The 23,792-nt window shown below is 46.5% G+C and overlaps 1 protein-coding gene across 3 annotated transcripts in view; it reads right to left on the reverse strand.

The window, feature by feature from the left end:
- Positions 1-18,225, reverse strand: part of ASB18 (ankyrin repeat and SOCS box containing 18) — a 73,598-nt gene extending 55,373 nt beyond the window's left edge. For 2 of the 3 annotated variants that reach the window (XM_044945332.1, XM_044945333.1), the window contains exon 1: positions 17,715-18,225. In XM_044945332.1, the coding sequence (XP_044801267.1) occupies positions 17,715-17,919 (205 nt within the window). In that variant the 5' untranslated portion in view covers positions 17,920-18,225. The remainder of the gene's footprint in view (positions 1-17,714) is intronic. The other variant, XM_044945331.1, reaches the window with a different exon arrangement.
- Positions 18,226-23,792: the final 5,567 nt, after the last annotated feature.

Below are 23,792 nucleotides of genomic sequence, written 5' to 3' on the forward strand. Positions count from 1 at the left end.
CCTGTGCCTAGAGGTTCACAGGGTCTTCCTTCCCCAACGCAGGATTGAACCCTGGCCCCAGTGCCAGCACCAAATCCTAACCACTGGACATGTGGGAATTCCCAGTCAAAGCAATCTCGAGGAGGAAGAATAAAGCTGGAGCTATTATACTCTCAGACTTTAATTGCTACAGCTTTAGCGACAAAGCTACAGTAATTAAAAGAGTATGGTACCGGCACAGTGGCAGGCATGTAGATCAATGGAAAGGATAGAGAGCCCAGAAGCAAACCCACTCACGTGTGGTCAGTGAATCTACAACGAGGGACACAAGCGTGTGTGATGTGAAAACGTCTCTCCAGTAAATGGCTTTGGGAAAACTGAATGGCTACCTGGAGAAGGATGAAACTGGACCACTCTCTTATACCATGTATAAAAATAAGCTCAAAATGAATTAACTCTTAAATGTAAGAGCTTAAGCCATAAAATGTCTAGAAGAAAATATAGGCAGTAACTTCTTTGACATCAGTCTAACCAATATGTCTTTGGATATGTCTCCTATGGCAAGGGCAACAAAAGCAAAAACACACAAATGGGACCTATTCAAACTAGAAAATGTTTGCACATCAAACCATCAACAAATCAGAAAGGCAACCTGCTGGATGAAAGAAGATATTTGCAAAAGATATGTCCGGCAAGACACCCAAAATATATAAGGAATTCATACAACTCAATATCAAAAAAAGAAGTAATTCTATTAAATTATAGGCAGAGGACTGTTTGTATCTCATTTTCATCATCCTCACCCTTCTCGGCTTCCTTTAAAGGCAACATATAGCCTTCAAGATGTGACTCACCACTAATCTTCTCTGCCTGCTTCAGTTGATATGAAAACTCAGTTTCTTTCAAGAGTGAATTTACGTACAAAGTTGCTTAGCAGCTGTCAAAATCTTTGAGGAACCGACTAAAACAGAAGAAGCACCAGGAGATGAGAATTTTAGTTTTCAAAGAGGAAGAGAACTTGATTCCTCAAAGCCTGAACTGACATCAGTCTTGGGCAAGGTCCTTAAATGGCTCACGAGAAGGTTGGATTGGGAGCATTTAGAAAATAAGTGGGGGCACTTGGAGCTCTGGGGTCACTAGGAAGAGGTCAGGGTGGACTCAGAGAATTTTATTTTGTGACATGGCTATCTCTTCAAAATGCAGTGAGATGTGGGTATAGATATAGTAGGCATAGATAAGGTTGAAAATCTTTCAGAGAACATGGAAAACATATGGGTCATTCTTTAGGAAAATTTTGCTAAAAAACTCGAACTGGAGAAATAATGGTACATGTAAAGCATTGCTGAATTCCAGAATCACTGGAGCTTTAGAAACACTGATGCCTGGATCCCAGCCTGAGAGATTCTGATGTAACTGGTTGGAGAGTACAGCTTGAGCATCAGGGAAGTAAGAAACTTTTCAGATGCCTCTAACATGCAGCCATTGCTCGAACGGGAAGCCCACAACCCGAACAGACTAAATCTTTCTAGGAGCTGGCCAGGTAGTTCACCGGATGTGAATATGGCTTTGTAAAGAATATGTTAGGGACTTACAAGTGTAATGTTTTGTCCATGAGAGACACAAAAACTGTTCTCCCTACCAAGGCCTGTAGCTTGGTAGCTAACAAGAGGGGATTTTTGCTTCTCAATCAAATGAGATGAAAAAAAATCCACCTTGTAATGATAATGAGATAAACAAAAGCTAGTGTTCAAATGGTAATTATTATTTTCATGTGATATCAGGATCTTTGCATCCTGCCATTGAATTGATAAATGATTGATTTTCTTTTCATCAGAAGCATCAGAGGATGAGCTCTGATGACATTCTGTGGAAAACCCAGCTGAGCCTGAAATGTGAAGCTAGTGGGTTTGTTACAGGGTCAGCCTGCTTATTTGGGGCCTCGACACTCCATATGTTTGGGCCACAAGGCACGTGCTCTTGGAAAAGGACTACTGTGTGGATTTTTTCCTAGACCATTAGGCCAAGGTCTGGCTTCCTTCTGGGGTCAAGTGTCCGAGTAAATGGACACAATGGGGCAAGAAGTCATTCCCCTTTGGGGACATCATGAAAGTCTGAGCACTTTCTCACATATGCCAATGTATCATCCCGTTATCCTGGTCGGTTTCCTGCTTCCTACATGAATCGTTTCTGTAAAGTCCAGGGACTAAATCCAACGTTTGTACCACCTGGCTTGGGCTTCCCAGGTGGCACAGAGGTAAAGAATTTGCCTGCCACTGAGGGAGAGGAAGGTTCGATCCCTGGGTCAGGAAGGTCCCCTGGAGGAGGAAATGGCAAGCACTCCAGTGTTCTTTCCTGGAGAGTCCCATGGACAGAGGAGCCTGGTGGGCTACAATTTATGAGGTCAAAGCGAGGCAGACATGAGTGAGTGGCTGAGCACACATACTGCCGGGCACAGTACCCCAAGTCTTACTATGGATTTACTTTCACACATCTTTTGATCCTCACTCTCCTTTTTTTAATTTCTAAAGGCCACTCCTCCTTCATCCCCCGTCCCTAAAGCTTTTTAAAATGACAGCAATTTCCCCTTAGGGTTACCAAGGGTTACCATGTAGAATAAATTAGGAATTTGGGATTAACATACACACTGCTATCTATAAAATAGATAAATAAGAACCTACTGTACAGCACAGGGAAGTCTATCTACTCAATATTTTGTAATAACCTAAAAGGGAAAAGAATCTGAAAAAGAATGTATATGTGGGTGTATAACTGAATCTCTTTGCTGTACATGTGAAACTAACACACCATTGCAAACCAACTATACATCAGTTAAAAAATATGTAAGGGAAAGAAGCAAGTCACAAAAAAATGAAAAACATTTCTTAAAAATAATAAGCTGGGCAGGTATGTAAGGCTCTGCTTTTTTTGTGGACCATTTTTTAAAAAGTATTTATTGAATTTGTTACAATATTGCTTCTGTTTTATGTTTTATTTTTTTGTTTTTTGGTATGAGGTATGTGGGATCTTAGTTCTCAGCCTGGGGATTGAACCCTCACCCCCTGCATCTTAACGTGAAGCCTTCACCACTGGACCGCCAGAGAAGTCCTGTAAGACTCTGCTTTTAAGAGCCCGGGACATATCCACATCCACTGAAGCCAGTCACACAGACATCAGAATCCAAAACATGGACGTAGCCTAACCTTCTCTCCAAATAACAATGTTAGCACAGCACACCTCATTTAACAAAACATTAAAGCATCATACTCCCTCAGATCAAGTGTATCTATTAATAATGACTTAAATTGTCTGTACTGATTTCACATTATTAAGAAACCTCATTCCCATCATGTGGAAGAATACAACAGGGGCAGGGGGTGGGGGGTGGGGACAACTTGCTAACTTATGTCCGAAGAGCACAACCCAGCTCAGGGCAGATCCTGCCAAGACACACTGTCACTTCTCATCACGAATGCTGTCTCATCCAAAGGTCAAGAGCTGCTCTCATCCAGAGTCCAGGAGGGCTCTTCTGGATGCTCAGAAGCGAAGGTGCCCTTGAGCACTGCCATCCACGGTGGCCGAGGGGGGATGGAGTAGCCTGGTCCTTGGCGGGCACAACCACGGGTAAACAGCCCTGGAAGGACATTTACAGACTCTGGGGAACCGTGCAGGAGAGCAGCCCATTGAAGCTCTCCCTGATAAAGGTGATGGCGTTTCTTTACAACTGTCATGGGGATTTAATTACATGATAAAATTGCAGCTCCTGCCTCTTGAGACAAATTGCCTGTTCAGACTGATTGTTTTTTATGAATCTCACACAGGGAGCAAAATGCTTCTCTCCTGAAGTTGGCTTGGTCTGATGGTTATACCTCATCATCCTTTACCTCCCTCCTGGAAATGAGAAGCTTACTGATCCTGCAGTTGAGGAGGGGGGGGGGTGCGCCCGGTGGTCTCTTGGTTGTTTTGCAACTCTGCACAGAGCAAAGCCAGCCCAGTGATGTCTGATGGATTGAATGTTCATTGACCTTATTTTTCTGTTTGCAAAAAAAAAAAAAAAAAAAAAAAAAAAAAGAGAAAGAACTTTGAATTTCCAACAGAAAAATAAAAGGCATGATAAGGAATAGAAATGACCGCTAAACATGTACACAACATCCAATTTTACCAATGTGAAATGTAAGTTTCATCTATCCAGTTGTGAAAGGTTTTTCAATTTTTTGAAATTTTTGGCTGTGCTGGGTCTTTGTTGCGGCACATGGGCCTTCTCTAGTTGTGGCCCAAAGGGGCTTCTTTAGCTGTGGAGTCAGGCTTCTCTTGCTTTGGAGAGCTTGCTGCAGAGCATGCTGGCCCAGTAGTTGGGGTGCGTGGGCTCAGTTGCCTGTGGTGTGAGATCTTAGTTCCCCAACTAGGGATCGAACCTGAGTCCCCTGCACTGGAAGGCAGATTCTTAATCACTGGCCCACCAGGAAAGTCTCCTGAATGGTTTTTTTAAAAATCAAGTTTTGGAAGAGTTTAGTGAAACTGATATTTCAGAGTTTGCAGGTGGAAGGGTGAATTTCTACACCATTTGGAAATATTCTATATTGAGTGTACATGTATGGGGCATTTTTCAGGTACCAGAGGCCTTCAGAGATTCAGAGTAGAAATCCTTGCCTTTAAGGAGGGTTACACTTAGCAAGAGAGAGAAAGACTAGACAGCCGTTAGCTGGCAAGTGGAGTGAGATCACTGATGGATAGGGGTCCAGGTGTGAAGATGAGAACGGATCAGGGAAGTTATGAGAATGACAGGAAGTAGGGGTGGGACAGGCTTTTTCTGAAGGTGGCATCAGAGCAAAGCACAGAGGGAATTGAAGGAGAAGATGACTTATGATCCCCGAGGGTGTCTGTTTCCCTCTCTTGGCCTGTGCTGGGGGACCTGGTCCTGTTATCTTGGGCTGAGCAAGAGGCAAGCATCCTTGGCCTCAGCGCTGTGTTGCTGGGGCCCAAGGTGCAGTCTGGAGGGTGGGCGCTTAGGAGACTAGGCAGGCAGAGCGGAGACCTGGGAGAAAGCGAGCCACTGGCAGCAGATCTGGGGATCAGAGTTGAGGGCTTAGACCTTGGTGGACACAGAGGTGTGCTGCCCAGATGCTGCTGTTAGGGAGAACTTGTTTCTCTGCTGAGAGCTCCTTCTGGGGAGAGAGCCACCTCCTTCTAGAAGGGACGGCCCCCAGTGGGGGCAGATCTAGAGACCGAGGGAGCTGGGAGACTGGTGTTGCCATGGTGACTTCATGTGGGGCAACCATGACATGGGTCAGCTCTAACGCTCCCCTGGGGTCTGGCTGAGATGTGGGGGGGGGCCTGGGTCGCAGGTCAACCTCCCCTCTGCCCATCCTGCCCTCTCCCCTCCCTGTCACAGGTGTGGATGCCCAGCAAACACCCTGCAAGGCCACAGCACCTGACTGTGAACTGGGCCACCTGGAAGGACGGGTGGGCGTGTGGTCAGAGCAGGTGAAGACGGAGAGCAGAGACGGCCTGTCCCAAGGCCAGGAGGGGTGAGAGGGGTTGGGCGGTGTCACTGAGGCTGGTGCAGACCAGAGTTTCTCAACCACCTCAGCTGAAGGACTAGGGATGTAAAAATTTTTAATGATTTTTAAATTTTTTGGCCATGTGGCATACAGGATCTTCCCTGACCAGAGATGCTCAAACTCCCACCCTGGACATTGGGAGCTTGGAATTTTAACCACTGGACCACCAGGGAAGTCCAAGGATTTTTTTTTTTGGTCCCAATTTGTCATAGAGTGATTCTTTTTCAGAATACAATTAAAATTTATTACCAAAAAAAAAAAAAAAACACCCAAATGGAGAAAAGGCAGAATTCCAAGTCCAGTAATCACACATGTGGGTGTTATGTTAATTGTCAAGTTGCTGTAGACGTTTCTAAATGTTTACTGACAATTTTCACAGCAAGCCCTTTATGGAGCACCCCCTACCTGCAGTGGGCTGTGAGTAGCACCTTTATTGACTAGTTACTGGAGTACAGGGTGGGTGAAGAGATGCTGGGAGAGATGGTGGGGTGGGTTAGTTCACAGCATGTATTTTAAGTCCTTGGACACAGGCTATGAAATTGGGACTGTTCATGTTGGACAGGGGTTGCTGGACCTTTTTTGTAAAGTGTAAGATAATAAATATTTTAGGTTTTGTGCCTCTTATAGTCTCTGTGGCAACTACTCAGCTCTGCCATTGTAGCATGAGAGCCAGCATGGGCAATATGTAAATAAACGGGCAGGGCCGTGTTCTAATAAAACTTTATTTATAAAAACAGGTAGCTGGCCCTCAGGTGACAGTTTGCATGCCTTTGCTGTACTCAGTAAGGAACAATCGCAGGCTTATAGGCAGGAGAGTCACAGGCACCTCAAATAGGAAAGTTATTGCATCTCTTTCTCTGCATACCTTTTCGACCCTTCACCTCAGTGAAATGTGCTCTTAATTCTCATGGCAAATTTGACTCAACAACAGTCAGTGGAGCATCTGGGTACCAGGCACACACCTGTCTCTTTCTTTTATGTCTATCCTGCTTTGGGTTTGCTAAACTTCTTTATTTAAAAAATTATTTATTCATTTTTGGCTGTGCTGGGTCTTCACTGCTGTATGGGCTTCTCTCTAGTTTTGGTAACTGGGGGCTACTCTTTGTTGCAGTGTGAGGGCTTCTCCTGAATCAATGAAGATGGTAACTTCAGCCATGAAACTCAAAGACGCTTGCTCCTTGGAAGAAAAGCTATGACCAATCTAGACAGCATATTAAAAAGCAGAGACATTACTTTGCCAACAAAGGTCCATCTAGTCAAAGCTATGGTTTTTCCAGTGGTCATGTATGGATGTGAGAGTTGGACTGTAAAGAAAGCTGAGTGCTGAAGAATTGATGCTTTTGAACTGTGGTGTTGGAGAAGACTCTTGAGAGTCCCTTGGACTGCAAGGAGCTCCAACCAGTCCATCCTAAAGGAGATCAGCCCTGGGTGTTCATTGGAAGGACTGACGTTGAAGCTGAAACTCTAATACTTTGGCCACCTGATGCGAAGAACTGACTCATTTGAAAAGACCCTGATGCTGGGAAAGATTGAGGGCAGGAGGAGAAGGGGACGACAGAGGATGAGATGGCTGGATGGCATCACCGACTCGATGGACATGAGTTTGAGTGAACTCCAGGACGTGGTGATGGACAGGGAGGCCTGGCTTGGTGCAGTCCACGGGGTTGCAAAGAGTCACACACGACTGATCGACTGAACTGAACTGAGCTGAGGGCTTCTCATTGCGGTGGCTCCCCTTGTTGTGGAGCACGGTCTCTAGGGCACGAGGGCTTCAGTAGCTACAACACATGGACTCTGTGGTTGTGGTTCCCTGGCTCTAGAGCACAGGCTCAACAGCTGTGGCCCATGGAGTTAGTTGCTCCACAGTGTGTGGGATCCTCCCAGGTCAGAGATGGAACTTGTGTCTCTTGCATTGGCAAGCAGGGTCTTTACGGCCACCAGGGGAGCCCTTGCTAACCTTCTTGAATCTGTAAATTTATATCTTTCATCCAACTTGGGAAATGTTTGGCAATTATTTCTATAAATCCTTTTTCTGCTCCATTCTCTTTCTCGTCTCTTTCTTGGATTCTGCTCGAATGTGTCAGATCTGTGTTGTCCCACAACCCCTGTTAATTTTATTTTCAATTATTTTCCTTTCTGATCTTCAGACTGGATACTTTCTTTTAATCTGTTTTCAAATTCACTGACTCTTTCTTCTGTCATCTTGAATCTTCCGTTTGGCCCCTTATTGATGAGAACGAGGCCACCCCTGGCTTCAAGGGAGGAGTGGTGGTGTTCTTTCTCCAGCCGGACACCTTGTGTTGCCACAGGGACTCTGTTGGTAAAGGAGGAGGGAAGTGGGTGTCTGCAGCTGGTCTCAGGGCACCAGTCTCTCCACCTCTATCCTTCCTACCTATGCAAGAGTTAACTTTTTCCAGATTAGATGATCTCATTCCATTGCTGAATGGCTCCTCACTGTGTTTCCGAATACATGTAAACGCCTATGTCTAGAATTTGTGGCCTCACACAATACAATCCCAACTTGCTCGCCCGGATATTCCTCCTTCTCCTCTGACTTACGCTCCTTGTTTCCAGCCGGGCCCCATTTCCCTGCGTGAGGTGGGCTGTGCGCTCCACATCTGCTCACTCCGTTCCCTCTGTCTCCATCCCTTCCTTTCCATCACAGCCCATCAAAACCCACATTCATCTTTCAAGGGACAGTCCAACAGATTTTTACTGTCTTCCATATGTTGTTTTGTCTGTTAATATTTATTACGCACCTACTCTGTGCCCAGATATGGCCTCTAGGACAAGCCCAGACCCTGTTCAATGCCCAGCTGCTGGGCTTAGTATTTGGTACCAGGCTTCAGGTAATGCATTTGCTATTTCCAATTGGTTTCTCTGGAATGTTTCTCTTGAACAGGGTGTACCACTGCAGGAACCATTGCCCTCCTGGAAAGGCAGAAAAGCACCTTCCCTCGTAGCTTCCTTTCTTTTTGTTCTTTCAAACCCCTCCAGTGTGCTGCGGAACGATGGTGATAGAAGTGCATCATCAGCATACATTATGTCTTTATTAGTCTGTTTCCCAATTTTGATTCTGAAAATATCTTGATTTAGTCTAATTGCAATTTCGCCGTGTTCCACAGGCAGTGACGGTTCATACTGGGGGAAGCTGAGACGTGACCCTGCAGGATTTTTCTTCCTGCCCATATGCTTTGAAGCTGGACCATTAGCTCGAAGGCATACATCTCATCTCATCACAGCGATTCAACCTGCTTCTGGGGAAAAAAAGAGCTTAGGGTGTGTGTGTGGCAGAAAGCAAAGGAATATCTTCATTCTAGGTGGTGGGAGATATTTTTCTGAAGCTAAAGCAAGGGCTGCTGCTGGAACTATTTTATTCCTAAATAATTTAACTATATTCAAAGATAATCTGATGTTATTGTAGGAAAGTGTATTTCTAATAAATTCCACTTGATCTGGGTGAATCAATTCAGGCAGCGCATAATTGAGTCTGTTAGCAAGGACTTTAGCAAGAATTTTGCAATCAGCGTTAATTAAGAAGATGGGACAATAATTTGTGCATAATTCCGGATCTTTTCCTGGCTTGTGAATCAAAGTAATAAGAGCAATGCTCCGGCTGGTGGTGGGATAGTGTCATTAGGTGCTGATTTATAAGTACTTAGAAAGGTTTAATTTCATTTTGCTTCGAGCAGGGTCTCCCTGCCCCCACACACTCTGATCAGGGCTTCAGCCAAGACAGCAGAGCCCGTGTCTCCCCATCCTTCGCCGCCATCACTGATCTCCTGCTGCCCATTTTTGTTTTTGTTCTGCAGCTGAGACACCCCGCTCATTCACCCAGGTTTTTTTTTCTTAATATTCTTATTATTTTTAGAGTATTTCTTAATACTATTTGAAAAGTGTTTCTTATACTCTGAGTTATTTGAAGTGATGGACTCCGTGTTCTTGATGTCGTGTCTGCATGCTTGTATGTGATGTAAATTCTCAGAACTGTCACGGCCTCCATGGGGACGTGTTCCATGGATCTTCCGGCTACATGTCTTGGGGTGGGTCTGTGTCAAGAGCCCTCGACTGTAAGTCAGGGAACATACCTGGTTTGTGTGCTGCTCCTAACTGACTGTTGCCCAGTAAGGGAATACATGAGAACCCTGGTGTCCCGGTCTGTAAATGCAGCCATAGGACAATTATAGACATGACAGGGTAGCGGGAAGAGCTCTGGGTTTCCCCTTCCTGCAGCTGTGGAACCTGAGATGTGGAACTCAACCTCTCTGAGCCTCATTTTTCTCTGCTGGGGAAGTGGGAGTCCTTGGAAAACACAGACCAACTACAGTCCTCACTGCACATGATTCCTCTGTCATTGTCTCCACTTGGGGCTCGTTATAGCACAGACAGGCTCTGGTCTGCAGACTTGTTCTCCTAACGATCAGAACAAGGCCATCTCTGGGCAAGGCTGCTGCTCTTTGGTGAGTCAAGCTGATAAACCCACCTCTCACCAGGAGACACTTTCCCTGCCCATCTGACCTGGAGCCGACGGTTCCAATGAAAGTGGGGCCCGTTCTACACACCCATGAAGGCAACAGGGTTTTCATCCATCTCCAAAAACACTACATGTTGGTCTTGGAGCTCCAGTTCGTCCCATTTGGAAGCACCCTGAGAGATGACCCCGCTAATCCCATTTTTTTTTTCTTTTTCTTTTTGGCTGTACTGTGTGGTTTGTGGGATTAATTCCTTGACCAGAAATTGAATCCTGGGCCTCAGCAGTGAAATCGCTGAGTCCTAACCACTGGACTGCATGGGAATTCTCAACAGTCCAATAGTTTCAAATGAGGAAATTAGGATTCAGATAGAAGAGACCATACAGGTTAAGGACCACACAGATAGTGGGAGCGCCAGGCTTGAAGCCAGGTCATGTCGTTGCTAGTCTCTTGTCGTGTCTATTACACTGTCAATGCCCATGCACTTGCCATTCGTTCAAATGTGAGTCCTCCAAGGTCGGAGTTGTGCTTATTTAACTGACAATCAACTGTTGAGCTTTCTGTGGGGGACCTTCCCCTCCATGCAGAAGGAGGTGGGTGTAGCCCTGACCGCACGGCATGCTAAACATCGTGCTGATGGAGTGAGCAGTCGAATTCCACGGCAGACTCCACTGGGCCCTTGTCCATCCCACGCTCACCCGCACTCATTCTGCACCTATATGTGCGGCGGCATGAGCTCTCTTAATAAAAACCCAATTAGTATTTCTTTAACTTGCCTCCAGATGCTTAAATACCATTACCCCAAACACAACATAATGCCTCTAGTTTTTCTATTTCAATCAAGAATTCAAGTAGCATCTTGACTTGTATATAATACATCAGCAGCAAAATCATGGAATGCTGACATCCTTAATAATAGCAATTAGTAATCAGTTGTTTCTTAAGTAGTTTGATTACGCCAGTTACCAAATTGTACAGTTGATGCCTTTGGGGGGCAAGCAGGGTCTCTCCGCCCCTCCCCCGCCATCCTTTCTCCCTTGCTGTGCTCTCTCAAGTCAGTGAGCTGATAGGTGTTCCAAAGAGGTGAGGTCGAATAATTCCACTGTTGCCAATACTGAACAGCACAGACTTGACTTTAGCAGAAAGTAGAATCAAGTATTTCTTTGCTGAAAGACTCACTCCAAGCATGTCTGTGAAAACACAGACTATCCACCTGGGTAAATGTTAGCAAAGGAATTTGGCCTGCCCATGCAGGCGGGCCACCCAGAGTTGGAGCCTTTCTATAGGTTTCCCTGGTGGCTCAGAGGTTAAAGCGTCTGCCTGCAATGCGGGAGACCTGGGTTTGATCCCTGGGTCAGGAAGATCCCCTGGAGAAGGAAATGGCAACCCACTCCAGTATTCTTGCCTGGAGAATCCCATGAATGGAGGAGCCTGGTGGGCTACAGTCCATGGGGTCACAAAGAGTCAGACACGACTGAGCGATTTCACTTTCACTTTCATAGGTTTCCCAGATAGCTTAGTGGTAAAGAATCTGCCTGCCAATGCAGAAGCTGTAGGAGATGCAAGTTCGATCCTTGGGTCAGGAAGATTACCTGGAGAAGGAAATGGCAACCCACTCCAGTATTCTTGCCTGGAGAATCTCATGGACAGAGGAGCCTGGCGGGCTACAGTCCACGGGGTCTCAAAGAGTTGGACACGCCTGAATGACTGAGCACGCACACAGGGCTAAGGCCTTCTGCCAGGCTCTGGATACCAGGCAAAGGTCTTGATCTTAAGGAGGTCATATTTGAGAATGAAACATTCAGTGGGTATAAAGATTAGCTCAGCAAGGTTTTGTGTTTCAGTAACAGATGGAGACTGAGGGCTTTGTGCTCTCGTGGCGGGGGGAGGTGGGTCTGTGTGTTGGGTGGGCGGGGTGGGCTTTCTGGAGAAGTGGACTTCTACAGGATCTAGAAGAAGGGGAGGTCTAGGTGAGCCTGGGTTTTGTCCTGGTGGGGATGTTTTTGTTGGGACGGGGTAGGTGGGAAAGATGAGGGAGCAGATTGTGGATGAACTGGAGCTCAGGCTTGTTCCCCTCATCACACACACACACACACACACACACACACACACACAGCCCAGCTCCAGGACAGCCTCCTTGGTTCCTCATAGCAGACCAGTCTGGGTCTGACTGGGGTTGAATGTCCACTAGAGACCTCCATGCACTTCCCAGCACCCTACGGGGCATCCCAGGTACATCTTTGCAGGACAGCAGGTGGGTTGCTGGGCACAGGTGAGTTGCATCTTTAAGGGAAAACCTGACTGAGGACCCCTCTTCTGCCCCATGGCCAGGCAGGGCAGGTACGTTCGGCACTTGGCCCTGTTATCTGCCGAGGCTGAATTCTGAAGTTCCTTTGCCCTCTGCCCTCTGTAAGGGGCCCCAGGTACACCTGAAGGGTTGTCCAGAACACGTCATTCCCACCATTTTCCCAGCTGGTTCCTCTTTTCCCTATGCTTTTACTGGGATGCTGACATGGATCTGCAGAAATAAATAATAATTATTTTTTTCTGCTCTATTTTGCAAGAGTAATAAGCTCACACACGAGCATGGGGATCTCACTGAGCAAAACATGGTCCCTGGATATTTATGTTGACAAGCAGAAAGAACGGCTACTTATCTTACTGCTGCAAATTATCGTCCTGTAAACAGTACTCGGAGTTCTTTCAACCAGGGCTGTCCTTGGGATGGATGATTGAGCCTCTGCTTTCCCTGAAACGCCTTTCAGCCTGATCTTTGGCCCTGTGTCTCCTGGTCTGGGGGCGTCTTCAGAGCCCGCCCCTTGCTGGGTCCTTGCCCGTCTTCTCGCTCATCATCCCTTCATTTTCACCTTCCTCCTTGGGAGAACTGAAATTCTTTCCTGTATCCATTCCCAATGCGTGTGGCATTTCAAGGTGTCGCCCCAAGTTCCGACCACTCACCTACACATTCTAAAGCCCCCACGGGTACGTCTTAATGCAGACGGCTCTTGTTCCTCTGAGGTGTGTTGCCTGAGGACTCACAATCACCCCTCCCCCGGGAAAGAGCCTGTTTACTCCCACACTCAGGAAACAGGCAACCTCATTCAATTTTAGACGGAGACAGTGATATTTGGGGATCATGGCTTGAGAGAAGCATGGGACTGGATGGGGCCTCAACAGTGATCCAAACTATACTTCCCAAAGAGTGTCTGCAAACCTCCAATCCCTCCCCCACACCTGCCGACTCCCACCCCCACCCCCTGCCGGCGGTGAAGCCACGCAAGCCTTTACCCTGCCCTCCAGCATCAGCGTGGGTCTCCAGGGACCGCATCCCAGGTGCGCTCCTCCATGGAGTTTGGCTCAGGGGCCTCTGCTGGGGAAGCGCTAATCAAACCTCACGCACTAGTTACAAGTAAAGGCATTGACTCAGAGAGGGAATGTGACTTCTCTGGGGCCACACAGCTCATCGGTGGCCGAACGCAAGTTTCCCGCTGGAGCGTTTCACTCCAGGGCTCCTTGAGGCGCCTGACAGGCTATCTGTGATGACAGCGGCTGGGCTCTGCACTCCTGGGGCCGCCCTGCGTGCTATTCTCGTTTCTAGTCTCCCCTCGTTCTCCTAGGCTCACAGCAAAAGCTCAAACCTCGTCGCAATCCCAGATCCCTCTGATTTCTGTCTGGCTTGGTGTCCCTGTCCTCTGCTCCCCCCTAACTTCCCAGTGTTTCTCAGCGTGTCACTTATCTCTGTCAGTCACTCATCTAGCCCACTGCCTGGATTTAGACCCTGCCATCTCTTCCCTGGGCACCCGCCTTCCATCACCTCCTAACCAGATCTTGTTTCCTGACCTGTCACGTTCCCTTCAAACCCCACTCTCACACGTCAGCTGGAGCAGCAGCCGCCTCGTGCATCTCCACCCCCGGTTCAAACCCAGCCTGCTTCCCCTGCAATAAAATCACGGGTAACAAGATGTGCCCTGAGGCCACACGCTTAATCATTCAGTTACCAGCATCCTGAACCGAAAACAGCCCGGAGCAAGCCCAGGTCCTGACAGCCTGGCAGCAGCACTGACCTGTCCCTGCCCTTTTGAATTGTGCCGTCGGGTGGGGACAGGTATGTATGGATGCGATTTAGAACCTAAAGGCCCATCGTGGGACGGAACAGGACCCCCTCCACACAAAGTTCACTGGTTTCAAGTGTGCAGTAAAAAGGTGGGGACAATAAAGATGGCGCAGGAAATCAGCAATGTGAAAATAAATGATATTTTACTTTTTGTTGGAGAGGCTAGATTTTTATCTTGGATTAATAAAAACATGTTATTAATACTGAGAGATTTAGCTATTTAAAATAGTACGATGTTACCTGTAATTTATATTAACGTGTGGCACTGACCGTGTGTCCTATTGTGAAAACAGTTATGCTATTTAATAAATGAATCAAAGGAACAGACTGGACTTCCCTGATGGTCTAGTGGTTACAAATCTGCCTGCCAATACAGGGGACACAGGTTTGATCCCTGGTCAGGGGAGATTCCAAGGGAATGACAAGAGGCCAAGGGGCAAAGAAGCCCGTCCACCACAGCTGCTGAGCCTGCGCTCCAGAGCCGTCCTAGAGCAACTCCTGAAGCCAGAGCCCTCGAGCCCGCCCTGTACAACCACAGGAGCCACCGCGGTGAGAAGCCTGTGTGCCGAGACTGGAGAAACCCAGCAGTCAGCAATGAAGACCCAGCGCACCCCAGAATAAAGTGAATAAAGAAAGAACAAATCAAGGTTGCTGTTGGGCTTCCCTGGTAACGCAGATGGCAAAAAGAATCTGCCTGTCAGGTAGGAGACCTGGGTTCGATCCTTGAGTTGGGAAGATCCCCTGGAGAAGGGAATGGCTACCCACTGCAGTGTTCTTGCCTGGAGAATTCTATGGACAGAGGAGCCTGGTGGGGTCCATGGGGCCGCCAATAGTTGGACACGACTGAGTGACTCACACACACACACACAGAGCTGTTGTTAAAGAATAAGAAATGATATTTTAACTCAGGGACTTCAAATATACAAAGCCCTAACCCACTGGGATAGGTTTGTGAAAGAGGAGCGGGTACTCGCTCCAGCCAGAATCCCGGCAGAAAGCAGGTGCCGGGGATCCAGGGTATCTAGTAGGCACGCAGGGCTCAGGGAAGCGATGGGGTCTCCGGAGGCACTGGGAGAGCCCCACTCCCTGTGTCTCAAGAGGCAAGCAGGGAGGTAAGAGCTGACACCCTACAGCTGAGCCTTCAGCCCAACGTTGAAGCCAGATCACAGGGGCCGTCTGGCAGGAACGGGTCCCTGGAGCAAATACTCTGCCCTCCCCACTCCTCGCAGTGCCCAGCCTTAGCTGCACCCAGAGAGCACGGGGCCAGGAGGACGCGATTCACCAAGTCACCCCAGGAGCGGTCATTGGGCAGTGGGCAGGCTGGCTCAGGAGGGCATATACAGAACCTAGAGCTCAGCACTCCTGGGGGAGGCGCAGGGGAGGAGTTCAGAGTCCCCTCCATGCCCCTGTGCAGGCTCCTGGGTTGATACCTGTACAGTGTGTGTTCTCAGTGAGGACCCGGCCCATCCAGGCAGAGCTAGGTCCGAACAGATGCAGCGTGCTCTCTGGGCGCATGGTTGCTGGGCCCTTACTCTGACTGGGGCCCAGGTATCAGAAACACCAAGGAAAAGAAGAAGCAGGAGCTGGTTTCTCCCTAAAGCCTTCTGCAGGTTGCTTACACCCCCAGTGAAAGGCAGCACAAGGAACACGGAGGTGGTGGAGGGGTGAGGAGGGCTAGGGGAGGGAGGAGCAGAGGGATAACCACTCCCTCGGAAGTGCCAAGCTCCAGTCTTGCCCGGAAATGCCTGGTTCTGATCTTGCCTGGAAGTACCAGGGGCTCTCATCTTGCCCTTCATCACATTACATCTCTACTCGCCAACTCCAAGGGCCCAGTGTGTTCCTTTTTGGTGACCTGCCTACATGACTGAGCACATGTTTGTGTGTGTGTGTGAAGGTACATGTGTGTGCGATGGTATACATATGTGCGATAGTACACATGTGTGTGTACTCACACATGTATGTTGGGAACGAATCTGCCTTGCATGGGGAGGGGAGCCATGCATATCCCTTAGGAGTCAAGACAGGCTTGCGGAGGGCACATTTGACGAACTGGGAAGCAGCCTGGTACAATTAAAAGTTAATCTCAGGTCAGGGAAAATATTTTCAGCAAGTGTGACAATGGTGTTGTATCTATGTTATGTGAAGCAGACCTACAAGATGTCAAAAAAAGATATAAAGACATAAGGAGATATTGCCCAAGGACCTGACTAGACAAGTCACATGGGAACAGGTCTGCAAGGAAAACCCAATCCTGTGCATAAGACTTGGTCCTGAGCAGTAAAGAGAGGGCGGGTGAGCAGGCATTAGAGAAGGGCCAGGGCACGCTGACTAAATTGGAGATTTAAATGTGAGTATTAATCACCCGTAATGTTCAGGGTGGGACGTGACACACACACTCACTGATGGAATAGAAATCCTTTCAGAGAACAATGTGGAAAATTTATTCTTGTCCCAGGAATACTGCTCCTAAGGATTTATCCTAAGGACACAACCCTGAATAAGAAAAAAAGCATATGAATGCTAATAAAGACAGTAATTGCAGCATTATTGATGGTAAAAATGTAAACGCACAGTCCCTTCTTGTAGGAATTTGGTGTAAGTATTTCGTGGTTAATCACCTCAATAGGTGATTGAAATTAAGAAGACCAGGTAGCAACATGGAAAACACTTTAGGTATATTAACTCAATAGAGCAGAGCACAAAATTATATCTCCCCCATGATTGTAAGTCGAGGAAACTCACACATGCAAACAGGCCAGCTCGGAGAAAGAGTGGAGAAATGAAAGGAGACGCTGTGCTGGGATGCGGATGCCACTGTTTAATTTTTCTCTTTTTAAATTTTTGGTATTGCTTTAATTACTGCCTGTGTAACACACAGATATATACTGTGTGTGTGTGCATATGTATAAGGACTTCCCTGGTGGCTCAGATGTTAATGAATTTGTCTGCAATGTGAGAGACCTGGGTTTGAACACTGGGTTGGGAAGATCTGCTAGAGAAGGGAATGGCAACTGGCTCCAGTATTCTTGCCTAGAGAATTCCAAGGACAGAGGAGCCTGGTGGGCTGCAGTCCTTGGGGTTGAAAAGAGTTGGACTCTACTGAGTGGCTAACACACACATGCATAAGTATACATAGCATATATCAATATACATATTATATACATATGTATACTTATAGTGTGTACATATACTACACACTATATGTATATCTATCTATATGTATACTATATATATTTATATACATGGCACCTATGTATATTATGTATTCCCTAAGATGCTATGGAGAAACTTGAAGGAACTTTTTGGCCAATGTAGTATATGTATATGAATACTGTGTATATATGTAGTAAATATGTGTATACATACTAAGACATACAGATATATACTATGATACATACTGTATATACACACAGGTATATGCTATGTACATATACATATACACAATATAGGCAGCACGTATGTATGCTTATAAATAATAATCGCAGAGCTGGGCATGTATCATTCTCCTGTTTCAACCATCTGCCCTCCACACTCAAGAGCCCACCCCTCGCGTGTGCACAGTGGGGAACCCAGCAGGTTCGTGGCGGTTACCTACGAGCACCCCGGGGGGCAGCTGGGCAGAGGGGTCCTTCATCCAGTCGTCGTTGGCCAGTTCTATCACGGCGTCCACGTGCCGAACGTCAGCGCAGATCAAGTCCTTCAGTCTCGCCTCATCCTTGCCTTCCAGGGCTGACTTTAATTTCTTTACAAAATCTGAGTTGACCGGGTAATCGGGAAGGCGATCAGAGACGGACATTGTGCTGTCGCCTGTGTGTTAAAACCAAATCGCTCTTCTCAGCTGAGTCCAGAGTCAGCAGCTGTGTGGACAGGGCTGCGGCAAGCCTATAAATAGAAGAAACGTGGTCAGTTACAGCCCCGGGGACGGGCCCCCTGCCAGCAGCCCTCCCCGCTCCCTTCCTCACGGAGATGGGAATTAATCTCCAAGGCCTCCGTTAGGATCCTAGAGAGGGGGCCAGTAAACGCGTCTGTGAGTGGGAGAAGCAAAGAGCACGGGGTTGTAAAAAGTCAGGCTGTCCTTGGCACTGCTGACCAACGTCTTCTTTTGTCAAAGTGAGACTCTGTCCTGAATGTCTAAGATCCTTTTCCCCAAGATTGGGCTTGCAAATCTCTGTGCTGTTGAAAGGAACATTTTGTAACGTTCTATTAATACACCACTGTACCTCTTCGCTTCATCTAAATAGAGAGTCTGGTTGACTACAAGTTGGACCTGACTTGAAACCGAGGAGAGTGCAGGAACATCTTTGGTTTCTAAATTCAGAGATGGACTGGCTGGTCCCGAGAAGACAAGATCATCACGTAAGTGAACACAGACAAGCATCCTAAGTGTGAGCGGCAGCCTCTGTATTTCTTAAGGATGCGAACCTCGGCGTAAAGCATCCAATTCCATGCCCGATGGACGTGCAAGGCCCTGATGCTGGTTTCTGTGCATTCCTTGGGGGTAGGCGGCTTTCCCCCCCATAACCTCTGTCTCTAGTGGTCCTGTATCTCCTCCATCAACCTGGGCACAAAACGCAGTGGGTCCAGTGGCACCTGGGTGCTCTGACAATTTGAGGGGCCCAGGCTGGGCCATTTAGCTTAAAAGTTAGTTTTTGGATACATTAAAAATTGAAATATATAACACTGTGCAAGTTCAAGGTGTAGGTCACGTTGATTTGATGCATTTACCTATTGTGACATGATTGTCATCGCAGTGTTAGCTGACACCTCTATCATGTTACAGAATTGCAAGTTTTTTTCTTTTCTTGTGGTATGGATACTTCAGTTTTTGAGTCTCTTAGTTTGACGTTGTCTTCAACAGCACTGTTGTCTATCGTCACCTTCCTGTGCGCTGGATCTCCAGGACTTACTTATCCAGAGGTTGCAAGTTTGTGCCCTTCTGTGCTGTTTCTTCACTGCCCTCACCTAGTTTTTTTTTTTTTTTTTTTTCTATATTTAAAATTTAAACAATTAAGCATAGTTTTTCAATTGAAGCATAGTTGGTTTATAATGTGGTGGTAGATTCTGGTGCACACAGAGTGATTCAGTTATACACATGTTGGTGTTGTGATCAGTCGTGTCCAACTCTGTGCTGACCCCATGGGCTGCAGCCCGCTGGGCTCCTCTGTCCATGGGATTCTCCAGGCAAGAATACTGGAGTGGGTTGCCATTTCCTCCTCCAGGGGCTCTTCCTGACCCAGGGATTGAACCCGCATCTCCTGTGTCTCCTGCATTGGCAGGCGGGTTTTTTTACCACTGCGCCACCTGGGAAGCCCATACATAAAATTTTGCAGAAAAATCTGAACAAATTTTTGGCCAACCCAATATATATGTATGTATTCATATGGCTTTTATAGAGTCCCCTTCAACTTGTGTCTCAGTCTTGCCACCTCTTCCTTTCCTCACTGTCTCCCCATGTGATGGTTAATCTTATGTGTGAACCTGGCTGGGCCATGCTACCCCAGATACTTGGTCAAACATATTCTGGATGTTCCTGTGAGGTTTTTTGACGAGATTAATGCTTAAGTTGGCGGACTTTGAGTAAAGCATATGACCCTTCGTAATCTGAGTGGGCTTCATCCAATCAGTCACAGACCTTCAAAGAATAAACACTGATGCCCCCAAGCAAGAAGGTATTCTGCTAGCAGATACAGTTTGGACTAGACCTGCAGCTCCTCCTGGGTCTCCAGCCTGCTGACCTACACTTCAGGGTTTGGACTCACTGGTTGCTACAGTTATGTGCATTGATTTCTTAAAAAATAAATCATATGTGTCTTTATTTTAAGACTATACACACACACACACACACACACACCCCCATCCTCTTGGTTCTGTTTCTCTGGAGAACCTTGAATAAAACACTCTTCTCCTCTCAGCTTCTCTGCATGACTTTGCAGCTTCTCTTCCATATGCTAATGCTTTTCCCTGACACGTCTACATCTGCATTTGATGTAGACAATTGCCAGACTTCTTGTCTTTATTCCTTAAGGACTCTTCATGTGTTTTCTGTGACTTGCAGCTGAAAGTCCAGCCCTGGACTTCCTATCTAATATTTGTTCTCCTTCCTCCTACTTAACAGAGCCTGGGTTTTCTTTGTTGTGACAATGTGCCTGGCCCCTGGTGATGAATTATGTTGATCTTGGTCAGCAATATCTGCCCTAGTCTCCTTTGCTAGTTACCAGACTTCTTAGCCTCCCTTGTAACACAGTTGTGGCCAGTGAGAGCAGGCATGATCTGCTCTGGTGCATCTGGGAAGTTTTTTGCCTTCTTGATTGAAAGGGGAGGTAGTGGCTGGCACTTCTTTCATTTCTCTTTCTTCTCTCCTTGAACATGGACATGATGTGTGGAGCTGTGGCAGCCATTTTACAGCCATGAGGAAACAGACATGAGATGAAGTCTCAACATACTCAGGTGGGTGGAACAGAAAGAGGGGGCGGGACAGATGGTCCCTTGATGACATTTCTGAACCTTTGTCCCAGCTTCAGGCTGCCAATTGCCAGACTTCTTGTCTTTATTCCTTAAGGACTCTTCATGTGTCTTCTGTGACTTGCAGCTGAAAGTATTCCTGGTTGATGTAGGTAGTGTGTTCACTCTGCCTTTAAAATCATGAACACATCCTGGTTTTGGTTTAAAGAGATGCAGCAGACACATGACAAAGAATTTGAGTCAACTCTCTAAGCCTTCCATTCTTCTGTAATTGAACTCTGGCTTTCTATGAGAAAATCTCCCTGAATGTTAAAAGGAAAACAGCTGACCCCAGCCTCCTCGAGTAGAGGAACAGTGGCATCACGGGTTAGGGTCATCAGAGAAGCCAGCCAGGACCACTTGAGGGGCTGCTAATGGACCCTGACATTGCTGGAATCTCTGGCAATGGGGCTCCGCCTAGAAAGGAGAAATGAACTCTGGGAATCTGTATGCAGACATCTGACTAACTTGCAGAGTCTGTGGTTGGCCTCTGGTTCTTTCTCCAACCAAAGAATGATGGGTTTTGAAAGAGATTTTAACTCTGAGTTTCCAAACACAAATGCCTTGTAGCATCAGATGCCTTACATTTGCAAAAAATTTAACACCAGCTCATTTGTGTCAACACAAAGAGACGAAGTGTAGTGATCACAGGAAAATGATCGGAATTTGGGTAAGTTGACTTAAAGAAATAAAATGAAGATTATTAGAGATTGCTATCAAACTTCAAATCAGAAGGGAGGTAAAGATGAAGCACTTGTTAGGCAGATAATAAGATGACAAAGCCTCAAAATATGGCACTCACTGATCTTAATTATCAAGCTATCTGCTGGGTGTTTAATCAGTAGCACATATACTATGCTAATTATTCTGGCTAATTTTGTTATAATGTAATTCTTTATCAACCCTGCTATGTATAAATTAGGAATTGAAATGTAACTAACACAAATTATATTTAAGGCAACATGAATTTCCTTATTTCATTGTGAAATCTTTTGATTTCTGTTTCTTTGTCTTTCCTTTTTTTGATTTGTTCATGGGATCCCCAACTGCCCACCATGCCTCAGTCCCCTACAAGTCGAGCCATCATTTGAGGAGGAAGGGACCAGGTAACAATATTTCTCCTTGAACTTCTTGGAAATCTTGTATTTGACTTTTTCCTTCACCAACTGTCCTTGAAAGGTACAGAATATATTTAAGCAATCAATGGTAGAGAGATCCTGGCTTTCTCTGGATCAGATAAAGGTCGCTTCATTGTTCCATTTGGAGGTTTAAATAATCATCAGAGGGTACCATGATTCATGATCTTTCCCAGTATCAAGAAAAGACCCTGCTGCTGGGAAAGATTGAAGGCTGGAGGAGAAGGGGATGACAGAGGATGAGATGGTTGGATGGCATCACCATCTCAATGGACATGAGTTTGAGCAAAGTCCAGGAGATGATGAAGGACAGGAAAGCCTGGTGTGCTGCAGTCCATGGGGTTGCAAAGAGTCGAACACGACTGAGGAACTGAACAACCATGATTCATGGGTTTCAGTGATATATTGTATGCGACTTACATCAAGTTATGTGTACAAGTCTGGTTAAATGAAGACTAATAACACAGATCCTCATAGAAGAACATAAACGCTATCTAAAATTTTTTGCATCACGCATTTTGCATCTGATGAGCTCGGTATAACTGTGCAGAGAGATGAATAGCATGCCTTGGAGACCACCAGCCTTGGAGTTTTTCTCTATCAATACTCCTGGTCTTGAATAGCAAGACATTGTGCAGCAAGACAACAATGCCTGATGAATAAATGGAAACAGTGTGGGTCTAATTTAGCCTCAGCCCCGCTTAGGAGGAGAATCAATAAGTTGGTTGCCAGTGGAGGGTCATGGTTTGGAAAAATGGTCAGTCACATATATGCAAACTCCATTGTGACCTCAGGTCAGGAACAAGCGCCAGGCATATCCAGGTTAACTCAAGGTGACCGTGGCATAATTCCGCTGCGAAATGGGTCCACTTCTGAGACTGAGTGCTCCTTTGAGCTTGAAAGGCCCTTGTTAAACTCTTAGGTCCTGGAGAACTCCTTCTCACTGTCTAACCCAGTGGACTCACCAGCCTGGGGCTGACCTGGACCGTAAAGAAGGCTGAGTGCTAAAGAACTGATGCTTTCAAACTGTGGTGCTGGAGGAGACTCTTGAGAGTTCCTTGGACTGCAAGGAGATCAAACCAGTCAATCGTAAAGGAAATCAACCCTCAGTATTCTTTGGAAGGACTGATGCTGAAGCTGAAACTCCAATACTTTGACCGCCTGATGCAAAGGGCCAACTCATTGGAAAAGACCCTGATGCTGGGAAAAATTGAGGGCAGAAGGAGAAGGGGACAGCGGCAGAAGATGAGATGGTTAGATAGCATCACTGATTCAATGAACGTGAGTTTGAGCAAACTCTGGGAGATAATGAAGGACAGAGGAGCCTGGTGTGCTGCAGTCCATGGGGTTGCAAGCAACTGGACACAACTTAGTGTTGAACAATAGCAACAAAATATCTATACCTACTCTTTTTCAGATTCTTTTCCATTCTAAGTTATTACAAGATGTTGAATATAGTTCCCTATGCTATAGAGTAGGTCCTTGTTGTTTATCTGGACTTCCCTGGTGGCTCAGATGGTAAAGCATCTGTCTACAATGCGGGAGACCTGGGTTGGATCCCTGGGTTAGGAAGATTCCCTGGAGTGTTGTTTATCTATTTTATGTATAGTATATTTGTTTATTCCAAATTCCTAATTTATTCCCCCCATCAATAAACACTTTTTGACCTCTCATATATGCCAGGCATTTCTTGATATGCTGAGAATATAGTATACTATATACTGTGAAGTGAAGGTCACTCAGTCATGTCCGACTCTTGTATAGTCCGTGTCTGTTTGGTCCATGGAATTCGCCAGGCCAGAGTACTGGAGTGGGTAGCCTTTCCCTTCGCCAGGAAATCTTCCCGACCCAGGGATTGAACCCAGGTCTCCTGCAATGCAGGCAGATTCTTTACCATCTGAGCCTCTCCCCCGAACCCAGCTCCAGATAGTTCCTCTGATGAGTTCTACCTAACTTTCAAGAAATATTAATTTCTATTTCTATTGACACAACTAGTTAATAGAATCGAACCCAGGTCTCCCACATTGCAGGC

Source organism: Bubalus bubalis, chromosome 6 (assembly GCF_019923935.1).
Source record: "Bubalus bubalis isolate 160015118507 breed Murrah chromosome 6, NDDB_SH_1, whole genome shotgun sequence".
NCBI lineage: Eukaryota > Metazoa > Chordata > Mammalia > Artiodactyla > Bovidae > Bubalus > Bubalus bubalis.